General features: G+C 33.2%; 1 protein-coding gene across 1 annotated transcript; it reads left to right on the forward strand.

Moving 5' to 3' along the window:
• Window positions 1-15,136, forward strand: LOC138316593 (uncharacterized). Its single transcript, XM_069258275.1, has 8 exons — window positions 1-1,308; window positions 2,910-3,078; window positions 6,294-6,511; window positions 7,472-7,732; window positions 8,659-8,742; window positions 9,443-9,555; window positions 10,233-10,392; window positions 13,740-15,136. The coding sequence occupies exons 1-8, from the start codon at window positions 1,239-1,241 to the stop codon at window positions 14,183-14,185; spliced, it is 1,521 nt and encodes a 506-aa protein (XP_069114376.1). The 5' UTR covers window positions 1-1,238; the 3' UTR covers window positions 14,186-15,136.
• The last annotated feature ends 282 nt before the right edge of the window (window positions 15,137-15,418 follow it).

A 15,418-nucleotide genomic window follows, 5' to 3' on the forward strand; every position in this document is an offset into this window, starting at 1 on the left:
GCTGCTGCATATGTATTTGAATGATGTTAGTGTGCAATGGTTCAATTATCTCGCGCATGGTTTTACGGGTGAATCAATATAAGGGGTCGTTTACGGGTCAAATGAATCTTCATGAATATATAATATCGTCTGTTTAGTAAAATGAATTCTGGTTCGTGTCCATATAACTGTTTGCTTTCATTGCGGGAGGTTGATAACAACCCAATGAGGATTCGTATAGCGCAAATTGGCAACACTTTATACGTAATCCAGGTTTAGATAGCCGTATTGATTCCATTTATTACATAAACTAGAGCGTCAAATCAATAAGATTATATTTGGTCGAGTTTTTAAGGATTTATCATCCGGATTCAATTAATTTGGATATCCCAGACTGTGTAACATGTTTTAAACAATCCAATAGCTAAGAGAAGATGTGATGCGGTGCCATCGGCTTCAGTGTGTTCCGTCTTCATATCTCAGATTCAACTGTTTTAAGGGGTTTCGCATCAACAAACCGTTCATGAATTTTCTGTATTAAGATCTTCGAATACACGTCTTGGGTTCAACTTTTTTTTATTCATCTATTTTTCAAAGTCATAACCAGAAAAAAAGTTTCGGATTTTTTCATATTCGCTGCCTTGGAGTACCTATTTGAGAATAAACAATAGAAAAATGGAATCAAGTTTTTCGAAAATCGCCTTTTACCCACGCTCATTTGTTTGAGAATTAACTAAGAAAGTAACCAAATTCATCAATCGTAGAGTTTATGATATTTGGGACCCATTGTTACAAAATGTTTTGAGTACATAAGATCGGATCAACTCTTTAAAGAGTTTTTTCACAAACACATCTATTTTATTCAACTGTGCTATGCCAGAGGTCCTGAATACGTAAGCTGGAGTCAACATTTACTGTTTCCCGAATACATCTGCTTGTCCATCGTCCTAATCGATACACCCATCTCAGAGATAATATAATTATCACTGGAACCAGCGTTCTCAGAAATTCTCAAATGTGCAGATTTACATAATATGTTGATATTACATTAACACAAAATTGAATGCCTTGTGCTAGAGATTTCCTTGTCAACTGTTTTAGAGCTCTACAGCATCAATCCCTGATAAATCTACACCTGAAGTAAACTGTTTAAACTCATAAAGTCGGCTGCGTTCAGGATTAAACTAAGTGAATGCCACAAAGGTATAACAGGGAACCACACCTTATTACATCCTAGATGATCTGAATGTGTCAATACCATGGATTTACGTATGTTTTTAGTGTTGTGTCAAGCTGTATTGAACTTTCTACCACAGATCTCAAGTAAAGGTAAATGTTTTGTACTCTTCTTTTGACTATTAAGTTGCTTTTGATTTTAATTTGCTAGTTTAAACCTTTCGTATTCTATGCGAGTTTAAACCTTTCCTATTTTATGCTTGTTTAAACCTTTCGTATTTTATGCTAGTTTAAACCTTTCGTATTTTATGCTAGTTTAAACATTTCGTATCTTATTTATGTAATTGCTTCATATATCTAAAATGATAAAAAAATTATTCTAGACTGTGCTACACTAAGTACGGCAAGTCATTGGTTGAATAAATGGCGACTGGCCTACAAAAAGTACGTTAGAATTACGCATCTGCTATTCACACTGTACAATCGTACATCTTAAATAGAATCTTCTCTCTCTTCCAAAAAGACTTTGTACTTCCTGCTCTCTCTCTCTCTTTCTCTGTAAGCTGACACCGTATACATAAATTTATCAAAGGGGTGACTGGTTTCGCCTGTAGTCAAACTAATGTGACGTGACGGGGTACCTTAGGTTTTGGGTCTTTGGTAGAAAGCACTATCCTTAATAAATAAGCACACTGCACAATGATACTAATGCTAATACGTAAAATGATAAAAGCATAATCATACTCTGCATGGATCCATAGAAGACATGATGTATATTGTAAAATACTCTAAAATATCTTAAGCTACATCCATCTATTTTCACGTGCTCTTTTTCAGACCTTTACCTTTTCAAATTATGATTTCTTTCTTTCTAGAAATCTATTGTTTGAAAAGCTCACCACATATTGCATTTTACGGTATATGCCCATCATGCTGTCATATTCGTTTTTACACGCGAGCGAATTCTTATCATTGCGTAATTACACCTATCTCGGATTTTTATCAATTGAAGTGTGAAAGAAAACAATCGAAAAATCAAATTTAGTATAAAAACAAAGAAAAAAGATTGCATTTAAGCAATGATTTTACTTTTTAATGCCACAGATATATTCGTTTTTATGTATACAAACGGTAGTAAATTGTCACATTTTTCATAATCCCAAAAAAATAATAAATAGTGAAATCAACTATTATAATTATTTTTTTTGACTTCATGACACAATAACATACGTTTCAACGCACGATTCCGTTAATTATTCAATAAACTATTTTTCAAATTAATACGCAACATCGATGTCTCTTTTGTAACGTCATGATGACGGCGATTTTTCGCGCCATTGTCGGATTTTGTTTTCTTATACATGTATATGAAAGGGCTATCAGAATGGCAGTTGTAGTATATAAATATAAAGGTGTAAGCGAAAACAAATAAACCAATAGTCAGATTAGTATGAAAACAAAGAAATGTAAAACGACGTTGGTAAAATCTACCGTCGATTAGTCCCATCTCCTGTTGATTTTTCTATCATCTTTTGACGTGAATTTCGTGACGTCATAATCACAGGAAGGCGGAACTAATCGACGGTAATCTCTACTTTACCCACGTCGTTTTGGGATCTCAATATTAAAATGAAATATACCAGTCATAGGTATACTAAGTATTATGCATGTTTGTGCATCTTCTATAAAAAGTGTATTTGGGACTGTTGTACTTTGTTGAAACTATATGGCGGATGTGACTATTTTTCTTATAGACACCCTCCCAAAGAAACCCCAGTTCACCATTTTCCAAGCCAATGCCACATGGAATGAAGCCCAGGAATATTGTAAAGAGAGACAAGGTCACCTGCTAAGGATTGACAGCCAGGCTAAGTTTGACCTCCTCACCCAGCTAGATAGAAATCCGCCATGGAACAACTCACTGTATGTAAATGTATCCTACTACTAACAAATAAGCACTATTTACTGATAATTCTGATGATTCTAGCGATTTTCTAACTTATCATAACGAACTATTATGACAGGTATGTAAATAGATTTTTGAACGTAAATTATTAAAATTTTCAGATATCAATTAGCACTGGATTTTTGATTAAAAAGAGTAATATTTCATATGCAAAATACTTTTATTGCTGTATTACTTCGAGTACGTGTGTACTATGTTGCTATTTGCACGTGCTTATTTCCAGGACGTCCATGCTGCTTTTGGTAGACATTACATACAAACATCATTTTTTTTCTAATTAGAATCCTGGTCCCTGCTTTGTTAATCTCACTATAGATAATTATATAGATCAATATCGGTTCCAATAGTGGAGACCTGGAATTCTCTTCCAATTGAGGTGGCCAATGCTGACAATTGGAACATTTAAGAAACCGACTAAACAAACAACAGAAAAACCACGCCACGAAGTCCATCACCCTAGGACAACCAATCGTATATCATATATACAAACTTAGGACATTGATATTAAGAAATTTGAGCAATCACGAATTTGTAAGTTTGAACATTTTGCCATTAATGTAAATAATACATTACAAGTTCTAAGGCTTCTCATTGGTGTTGGACTGATGAGATACAGGTGAGATACTATCAACAGTGCATCATGTACTTGTAGTAACTAGATATATCATCGCGATAAACTGGAAAGCTTGTCAGCTATGCCAATAACAATATAGACACTTTGTTTGATCGGGTATAAATGATTCAGGAAATGATAAGAATTTTCATTGACTATTTCTACGAATTGATGCAACCATGAATATCAAAATAAAACCTGATCCGGTTAACGGTCTCACCTACGGATGGATGACTTAAATGGTAATGAACCTTTGTATTATTTATCATCTTTGCGTATGTAGAGATGGTGGCAACGAGATGATAGCAAGATATGATACAATAGATATCTAAAATTATAATTTCAAAAAGAAAAACAAATAATGATACATGTTCGGTATTAAACTTGTTCTAAGTGCAGCATAGACTTTCACCTGCATGTTGATATTTTCGTTTTCACCCCTACCCTCTGACTCAGTCTTCACCCAAACTAACGACTTGTAGCAGCAACAGGTTTTGACCTATTATTAATCAAACGCTGCATAAATTGAAATATCCTTTGGTACATTTTCATCTTTGTATTTAGTGGACCAAAAGGCTTCCATATAATTTTGAGGTTAGAAATATTTCTGGTTAATATACGGAGAAATAATCAATGTAATGTAATGTAATGTAATGTAATGTTCTTGGTTCCATGGCAGCTAAAAAATAATGAAAGGCTTCACTTGGCGAAAATGTTATGGATGATATACAGATGTAAACAGGTTGTTTTGTACAGCCAATTGACAATGAGAGATACAAACAAAACTATGAAGGAATCCTGGCATCATTGGAATTCAGTACCGTGACCTAACTCCAAATCCCTAGCCGGAAATAAACCCAGGGCCTTCTATATCTATATCTACCCTCAGTTCCCTTGTTGATTGAATGTCAATTAACAACGAACAATAAGGCCAAATGCTATGTCAATAAATATTTATAATACAACTTCGTTGTGATTATTTTGATTTAATTCGATATGGGACTTAGTGTTGAAACGTATCTTCTTCAATTAAAGCGACATCAAAACATGCTGGTGATCATGGTGATTAATTCTGTGCATGAATAATATATATTTCTTCTGTATTAAATCCACCATATATTACGATTGAGTTGTTTTTATACGAGTACAAAGGTACTACGCAAGAATAAGCAATGAGAACTGAACAAATGTAAAATGGTGAATGTTGTGACAACCAAGCACATGCATTTTAAAAATGTATAAAAGGTTACGTTTCCTTTCAGATGATAAATGTTTATTTCCGTCTACAAGTAGCAATCAAATGAGAGATTGAACAATTCAAATCGACTAGACATGGCATTTTCTCCTTTTAATTATAAAAGCTGAGAGTGCTGTTCAATATAATCACAGTTCGTTATTTTCAGCATTTTTCGTGAATACAATCATATTTTCGATTTATAAATCATTCGCAAAATATTTAAAATCGCGTCCAAGTTCTCTTATGAAATAACGTTAGTATTGTATATAAATAATGTGGGTTACGGTACTATTAAATGGGGTACACCAACTATTCAACAACTACTAAAATTTTACCAGGAACTAATCAAAACTTTCATAATAAATTTCACCCGTAGACATATCAAATCTGCATCGAAATTGTTATATTTTGTATCCGCCTTGTGCAACGGGGCACCTTTCCTAACTCAAACTCCCATATGAGATCACTTCAATTCAATGAAGCAAGCAGAACATGCGTGTTCAGCCATCCGGACTGTCTAGCCTTTTGGACGTTGGTTTTTAACAATAAAATATCATTCAAGGAATAAATAATTCAAAATAATTACATTGTTCCTCCCTGCTTTTTTTTGTTTATTTCAGCCTGTTTCATTTATTCATTTTGTCTATTATTTTTAATTGCTTCTGCATATTATGTTGATATAATGTATAAATGTCGTGCGAAAACGTTCGTCGTATCGTGTTTACTATTACACGACAAATATAAAAAAAAAAACCAAGGTAAATTGTTTTACAAAAACTTGTATACATTACTGTCATTGATGCTTACCGCGAAAGAAAGTACATACGAATATGTTATACATTATCCTGTGATTTATGTTTGTATACTGTCTAACGACAAATATTTATTATTGTAAAGATTTCCGTTTATCTTGTACGGACGCTCATATACTAGTATACAAATATAAATGTTTTGTTTTATATATCATTGTAGGAATTCTTATAAAGAATAACCACAAATATTTCTACCCATAAAACGATTTGAAAGATCCAAGCCATAAAAACACCACGGCAGTTTAATGAAGACTGTAGAAAAGTTTCATTGTCAATATATATAGAAATATAGATGTGATTTATATTTGATTTTTAAAATAGTCAGATGTAGTCACCATTGCAAATGCAATCGAAATTTTATCCAGAATCTTCTGATCCTTGTTCCTATTCATTGATATTCAAATCAAATTATTTAGCTCAAGAGTGGACGCGGGTAATTGATTTGTTTGCAGTGAATTATAGTTTTTGTGTAAATTGTCGACAAAGGCATATATTTATAACCCCTTACAGCGAAAACGGTGAATTCTGGATCGGGCTGCATAACACGGAATATGCCAACTGTTCTGAAGTCCACCACTTCTGGGAGGATGGATGTCAGCCGCTTGGATGGAAACGGTGGGGTGGAGGATTCCCTGATAAATGCGATAGTGACCGCTGTGTCGTCATGACCGGCATGCATTGGTCAACAGCCAACTGTAGCAACAAATACAGCTTTGTTTGCGAAAAAGGTATGATCATCGAAAATTCTTCAAATGGAAGTATACTGAATTCAGACTTGTCCATCGCTAGTTGTTGTAGATTTAGGTTAATCCTTTGATTCTTATTTCAAAATTTTGTGTTAACCTTGATTTGGCCTAACTTCCCAAATCACGCACCCCACAATTCATAAACACAACACATCGCAAACATGCATGCCCCTGGCTGTTAATAGGACGTTAATTTATCAAAAAAAAAGCAACAAAAAAAAAAGAAAAAAAAAACAAACAAACAAACAAACAACCCTTTCTAGATCTGATACCTTTTATATTCTCCCGAAGTAATCGAATTTCAAGCCATAATGATTATATACTGTACACGATTTATATATTGCTTGCGATTACAAATTCGAGTATTTCGGGAGACACAAGTAGATTATAAGCAGAACCAAAATATGCATGAAAAGTTGTTAGGTATCAAAATGCGCAATTGCGTTGGTTACAATATACGTAACAGTTCATATGTTTCAATATGAGTTGTTCTTTTAAGACAATTATTTGGTATCCCCCCACCTTTACATTTGATGGGTTTAGATTGTTGTTTATGCAATGTCGGTATACAAGATAACGAATTTGGATATAAAATCTATCAAAAACTTGTAAATAATTATAAATTTCAAAATATTGCATGGCAGAAAGCGATTAAAACACAACATCTCCCAAAAGTTTAAATGATTATCCAAAAATACCAAGCACGTAAAACGAAAAGGTACCATTATCATTTAAAATAGTTCACCCAAAACAAGAGAAAGGCAATTTCCACCATAAGAAAATTAAAAGTTTGAGACCTTATTGTAGTAATTTGCTCCCCATTCTTATTTCACACATGTTATAAAATGCGATCTTGTCGATGTTCTATATGTCGAGTCCCGAGAGAAGCCCTTGGAAATAACCGGCTCTACACCCCCTACCCTTGTTGTTGGTATTCTGTAGAAATGGACTGCGAGTACACCAGAGACGTCAACGTGACCATGCAAGATGTGACCGTTACACAACTAGCGTATAAGAAAGTGACGTCACAGTCTACGTGTAAGGAGCTTTGTTCTGATATGGTAAGAGGGGATTCCCACGGATGTTCATCTTCCCGGGACAATGATACCTGTCTGTGGCTGTTCGTGGACAAGGGAGATAAAGACCATAGGCTGGACGATTCCTACACTGGCACGGAGTACTTTTTCAAATCATGTGAAGATGGTAAATGTACAATTGTTTTTTTGTTTTTGTTGTTTTTGTATTGTTAGATCTATTGTACATTATACGGGGACCATGCATGCTGAATGCGTTAAAAATAACTTCAACCTTGCTTCTATTAAAAATGACTGTAAATTGCTGTTTATTTAGCTCTATCAAAACCCGATTCCATTCGATTCGCAAAACTCTATGTGTGGCACATAAGGTGACTATCTCAAATTCACATTGATGTAATAGAAACCAGCATACCAACCCACGTGGGTATATGATGCCTGATGACGTCATTACAACAGTTGGTGTCGGTTGTACGATGTACCAGTCATAATTCCAACGACAACTTGCGATACTGATGGCCTCATCAAAAGAAACATATCGCATTGCTCATTACAAAGAAATGACCAAACTGTTGACGGAGATATGGACGAAACGGAAGTCTTCTTTCAGATGTTGGAAGTTGAAAAAAAAATGCTAATTCTATCCTAGATTCATGGAAAGACACTTTGGGCTTGACGAGTTTTAATAGGGCGATAAAAGTGTCAGGGCCCCAGTGCCGGTTGGGTATTAAGGTGCCACATGGCTTAACATATAGGTTGGACAATATACATTATCTATATGTTGGTGTAAACGCTTAAAACGAAACTTAAAAAAAACCATTATGTTTTTATCGACGAGTTAATTATGTACACAGCCTACATCTACAGTGACAGGGGGAGAGAGGAAGAGAGGCAGAGATGTTTAATTTACAAATGTGTAAGATGACTTCCTTCGAAATGTTAATGGATCTACATTGAAACTATTTTATTGACGTCTATAGAAAATAATTGGGTTCTATGGTTCCTATTATAAGTGTTGATCTGCCAGAATTTGGGATGTCAGTATAACCATATCTATGAAATATCAAAAGTCACTATGTAATTGGATTTTCGCAGCTAAAATCAGCACCTTGGCAGACGAATTGTTTGGAAACAATAGTGCAGAACTTCCGGAAACACAGTGCGCAAGTGTAATCAACGGTATGTACTCAAACCCATTGTTTATCAGCGAGAGATTTTACTGTGCTAACCTGGTTGTTTTTGCGGAGATGGTATTTTCTCTATTTTTAACGTCAACATGATCGTTATGGTAGATTTAAGATATTTTTCTAACATAGATTGACAGAAAAATTGTTCATAATCCCGAAATCTATTAGTTCAACAGGAAGTTATATGAAGAAAGTATGTTTCTTATCTTTTTAATTATTGTTTTTTTTTCTATAAAATTCTAGTAGATGAATTAAACAAGATTTAATAGCATGATGTAAATAATATTACACCAATATTAAATATATGTACAGTGTAAATTAAATTGCTAACACAATCATCTCAAGAAAAATCACCATGTATAGTTTTTTGGTTAATGTACTAGTGCGTTATCCTCTTCATTCTATTTTTTTCTTTTCTTCTTAAAACCAAAAAATATTATATAAATACGAAACTATTGTAATACTGTATTGGAACAGGACTTTATATAAGTTTGAAAATGTGTGCCCAAGTCCACTGTTTATATAAGATTCAATAAAAATATATTTTAGTCAAAAAAAAAAATAAACGATTATTTAGCTTGAAGCATTTATGGAATCATTTTTTTAATTTTACTTTTATCGCGTGACAGAAGTATCAAATGAAGTAATAAATAAAAGAAAGAGCGATGATGCAAATTGATACATTTTTATAGATGATTACTACTATGAGTACCTGAGCGATTATCGAGCAGCGATCATACCTTCTCTATACATCACCTTGGACTTGGTAGGCGACATAGAAAAGTGTAAGGAAGTTTGTCTGCAGGTAAGTGTTTAGATAACCCTAAATATAGTATAACCCTAAATATAGTATACCAGGTGTGTCGAGAAAATAGAGGACCGATACTCTCCAGTATCACCTGATCATGTTCATTGGTGTAATGCAATTGTCAAACATTGTTAATTCGAAATCGATAACCAGTTAGGTTAAGTCCAATATAGAATGAAAGATTTAGTCGAGTTCAATAACATACTCGAATTAAACATGGTATTTTCAATAAATGAGTTTGAAATAACGAGGATATGGATGTAATTGCGAAATATTTATAGTGTTGTTTTTGTTGATTTGTGTTTTATCTATTTGTTGTTCTTTCCTATGTTTTAATAACAATTCGTTATCATGTCATTTTTTCATTGTATTCTACAATGAGAGTTCATATCGTTCATTCAGTTTAAAATATATCATCTGAGATACTAAGTTATTTAACTTTGTATTTGTAAATATGTTTTGTGCAAAAAGGTAAAAAAATGAAAAAAAGGAAAAAAATAAATAAGAAAAAGAATAAAAACAAATTGAAGCTCTAGGATTTCTTGACAAACTGAAAAAAGGATAAAATATCAACGCCATTGTTTTCAAACGATTTAGACTAAATCTAAACTAATCTAGAATAATTCTAGACCCAAGCACTCGGCCACACTTTATATAATTTGTATGCATTTCAGACGAAGATGAATGGTAAGCAGTGCTGGGCAGTAAATATGTTCAGTGTCTTGTCCAACTTCTGTCGATTGTACTACTTGAATGGGGAACCCCCTTATCTGTTTTATGAGCGTTACGTCACCACAACGCCAGGGCCATTGGTACTGAGACGAAGACTAAGCAGTAAGTGATGACGTCACTTCATCATAAAATGTCATTTCAAACTTCGAGTAAATAGAACTATCATTGGATGTTGTGCTAAAAAAATAATAAAAATCAAGAGAGGAAGCGAGATTTTCTACATTTCATACCAAACTAATGATGATCTGATTAACGATGTTCAACCGAACATAAGATGTCATGATCCTTCTACCGTACAAAATATGTTCATTAATAATAATACACACGAACGAAAAATTTAACAAACGCAAAACACAAATCCCCATACTCCTTTTCCAGCCCTCTAGGGTGTACCGTGTAATCCGAACAGCTGGGACACTATATAACAATATATCTACATTTACTTGTCACTTCTACTATATAAACTAACCAAGGAAAAGTAAAGTATATGACGGTATAAATGACACCCAAAACGTGACCATTATTACGTCACTAATGTTGACGTGGTGACGTCAAATGACCACCGTCAAAATGGCTGTTCCATCTTGTGGATCAAATTGTCGTTGATAAACGGTTTTCCTGGTTTAGCTTAAACAATTTTAATGCAGAGGCCCTAAAATAACTTAATTATGTAAACATAAGCATTGAACTATCTTCCAGGACTTTGTAGACAATCATTTCATAAGCGCGCATTATGAAGATTGTCTGCAAAGCTCTGGCATCTATATAGACCATCGATGCTATAGGAAGATAGTTTAATGTTTAAAAAGCAAACAGATGACAATAGGAAACATATGGTACAGCATATAACAATATAAAACAGATGGTACAACATATAACAATATAAAACAGATGGTACAACATATAACAATATAAAACAGATGGACAACATATAACAATATAAAACAGATGGACAACATATAACAATAGGAAACATATGGTACAGCATATAACAATATAAAACAGATGGTACAACATATAACAATAGAAAACAGATGGACAACATATAACAATATAAAACAGATGGACAACATATAACAATAGAAAACAGATGGACAACATATAACAATATAAAACAGATGGTACAACATATAACAATAGAAAACAGATGGACAACATATAACAATATAAAACAGATTGAACAACATATAACAATAGAAAACAGATGGACAACATATAACAATATAAAACAGATTGAACAACATATAACAATAGAAAACAGATTGAACAACATATAACAATATAAAACAGATTGAACAACATATAACAATAGAAAACAGATGGACAACATATAACAATAGAAAACAGATTGACCAACATATAACAATAGAAAACAGATGGACAACATATAACAATATAAAACAGATGGACAACATATAACAATATAAAACAGATGGACAACATATAACAATAGGAAACATATGGTACAGCATATAACAATATAAAACAGATGGTACAACATATAACAATAGAAAACAGATGGACAACATATAACAATATAAAACAGATGGACAACATATAACAATAGAAAAGAGATGGACAACATATAACAATATAAAACAGATGGTACAACATATAACAATAGAAAACAGATGGACAACATATAACAATAGAAAACAGATTGAACAACATATAACAATAGAAAACAGATGGACAACATATAACAATATAAAACAGATGGACAACATATAACAATAGAAAACAGATGGACAACATATAACAATATAAAACAGATGGTACAACATATAACAATAGAAAACAGATGGACAACATATAACAATATAAAACAGATGGTACAACATATAACAATAGAAAACAGATGGACAACATATAACAATAGGAAACAGATTGAACAACATATAACAATAGGAAACAGATGGTACAACATATAACAATAGAAAACAGATGGACAACATATAACAGTATAAAACAGATGGACAACATATAACAATAGAAAACAGATGGACAACATATAACAATGAGAAACAGATGGACAACATATAACAATTGGAAACAGATGGTACAACATATAACAATAGAAAACAGATGGACAACATATAACAATATAAAACAGATGGACAACATATAACAATATAAAACAGATTGAACAACATATAACAATGAGAAACAGATGGACAACATGTAACAATAGGAAACAGATGGTACAACACATAACAATGAGAAACAGATTGAACAACATATAACAATGAGAAACAGATGGACAACATGTAACAATATAAAACAGATTGAACAACATATAACAATGAGAAACAGATGGACAACATGTAACAATAGGAAACAGATGGTACAACATATAACAATGAGAAACAGATTGAACAACATATAACAATGAGAAACAGATGGACAACATATAACAATGAGAAACAGATGGACAACATATAACAATGAGAAACAGATGGTACAACATATAACAATGAGAAACAGATGGACAACATATAACAATGAGAAACAGATGGTACAACATATAACAATGAGAAACAGATGGACAACATATAACAATGAGAAACAGATGGTACAACATATAACAATGAGAAACAGATGGACAACATATAACAATGAGAAATAGATGGACAACATGTAACAATAGGAAACAGATTGAACAACATATAACAATGAGAAACAGATGGTACAACATATAACAATGAGAAACAGATGGTACAACATATAACAAAGAGAAACAGATGGACAACATATAACAATGAGAAACAGATGGACAACATATAACAATATAAAACAGATGGACAACATATAACAATATAAAACAGATGGACAACATATAACAATGAGAAACAGATGGTACAACATATAACAATGAGAAACAGATGGTACAACATATAACAATAGAAAACAGATGGACAACATATAACAATATAAAACAGATTGAACAACATATAACAATGAGAAACAGATGGACAACAAGCATAATCATACAACAAAGCAAGTGTGTTATATTGAACCGCAAAGAACGAACTCACATTACAAGTGTATTTACGTACATCATTTGCAAATAAAATGTGAATCACATACCTTGGAAAAGGCATTCCTTGACATGAACTTTCATTACCCCACGATCCCATTTCAAAATACCTGCTACTGTTTACAGACAGTCTGTTGTGTAAGTTCGTACTATGTACCAATTGCAACATCACTTTATATAATAACTACATATGTACCTCACCACTATCATAAAATAAAAAAAAGTCAAAAGATTCAGATGCCGTTTTTACGAACTTATTGTCAACTCGAATAACATTAGTCCACTCATCCTTGTTTTCTTTCTGTTGAATAATTAAAACGTTACTGCGACCACACGTAGACAAGCATTATCACAATACAATTAGCTAAAGCTATATATAATGTCATCGTTTGTTTTATATTACATATTTCAGAACAGCAGATACTTGACGACGGGATCGTTGATACAATAGAGGAACTCGAGGTGAATCCTAAAAATACTACCATATACAAATTGAAGTACTTCAGTGTGTTCGAGAACACTGGGTCCAAGATAGGCATGGGTGCAATAGGCAGTGTCTTCACCGCAGCGGCCATTTTAACTGTCATCATCGCCGATTGTAGGACAATCTGTAGACATATCAGACAGATAGGGGCAAGGAACATTCGTAAAAGAACAAGATGCAGGGGCAAGAAGAAGAAAAACTCAACAAAAGTTTCACCAGCCTCGTCCTCGGACACCGGAAATACCAGTAAAGGCACGCCATCTATCGGCGCGCCCAACACGAATTCGCTTACAAAGGACGTCACATCCGGTGATGCAAATGACACATCCGGAGATACAGAGACAAACTCTTTAAAATTAAAAGATGTTGTTTGAAAATTCGTATATATTTTCTCGCTTTGTTGTCTCGTCGTCATGAAATATCACCCATATCTATCCGATCAGGTTCTAAACAGTCCCATGCATGTGACGTCCGTCCAGTTTCATTTGGAGTTGAGGGCATTTTTGTCTTATAGACATTTCTAGTTTATTTTATTATCTGTTTACTTAAATGGGCGAGAGTCATCCATGATATTCCAATTATGTTTGAGTGGATTCAACATGATTTGGGAACGTTTGGTGACCATATTTTAGGCTTGAAACTTAATGAAATGAAAATCTCTCATTCATCGCCAAGTCATTGTAATTATTTTTCAATCCATGAAGGGTCGCCTGTAGACTACGCTGATGAGTAGATAAAGGCAGTCATTAATTAGTCTTATTAATATCGTTATCGATATTACTATAAAATATGATATGTTGATAAAAGAATCAAACTCCCAAAGGAATGTATCTTTATTTCCTTCAAACTGTAGAGTACACAGATAACACTTCAGGCTTTAAAATGCAATATAATGTAAAATTAAATTGAATAATCACACTAGACATTTTGTTGCAATATGTAACCTTGAAAAGTTTGACCTTATGCTTTCTCGTCAGAAAGCTATTGAATACAACAAATTTTGACGAAATAAGTTGTAGAAATCAGTTAAAATCAATGGAAAACTTGTAAATTAATTTGTATACATAAGTGTGTAACGATACATACTTGACATAATGTAAAATCGTTTACTACTGTTATTCTACGTGATGTACTAATTCTTTGTTTTATAGTGGATAAAGGTCCGAAACAAGTTTCTTGATCGAGTTTAGTTTGATGACGTAACGTCATATCAGACAATTGACTATTACGTCATGATTACAAATACACATACTATTCTACATAATTGTGACGGCGACTGACAAAATGGGCCCAGATGAGGAAAAATCACATTTTCACTTTTTCAAATTTTTATTTACTTTATGGTGTGTAGATCATGTTTACAAAATATTAAAGCCGTAGGATTAAGCATTTCAGAGATATGCGACGTTGAATGAGGCAACATGTACATTCATTAATGGCAAAATTAGCGACGTGAAAGCATCACGTCATGAACATTGACGTCATATAACAAGGCTGCCAATGACGTTACATAAAACATACACATGCATATGACTATGCTTTGGACTGGTCTTTAACATCAGAATTTATTTCAAATTTTTACAGTTAGCTCGATCAGTGTTACATGA

Source organism: Argopecten irradians, chromosome 1 (assembly GCF_041381155.1).
Source record: "Argopecten irradians isolate NY chromosome 1, Ai_NY, whole genome shotgun sequence".
In the NCBI taxonomy this organism is placed as follows: domain Eukaryota; kingdom Metazoa; phylum Mollusca; class Bivalvia; order Pectinida; family Pectinidae; genus Argopecten; species Argopecten irradians.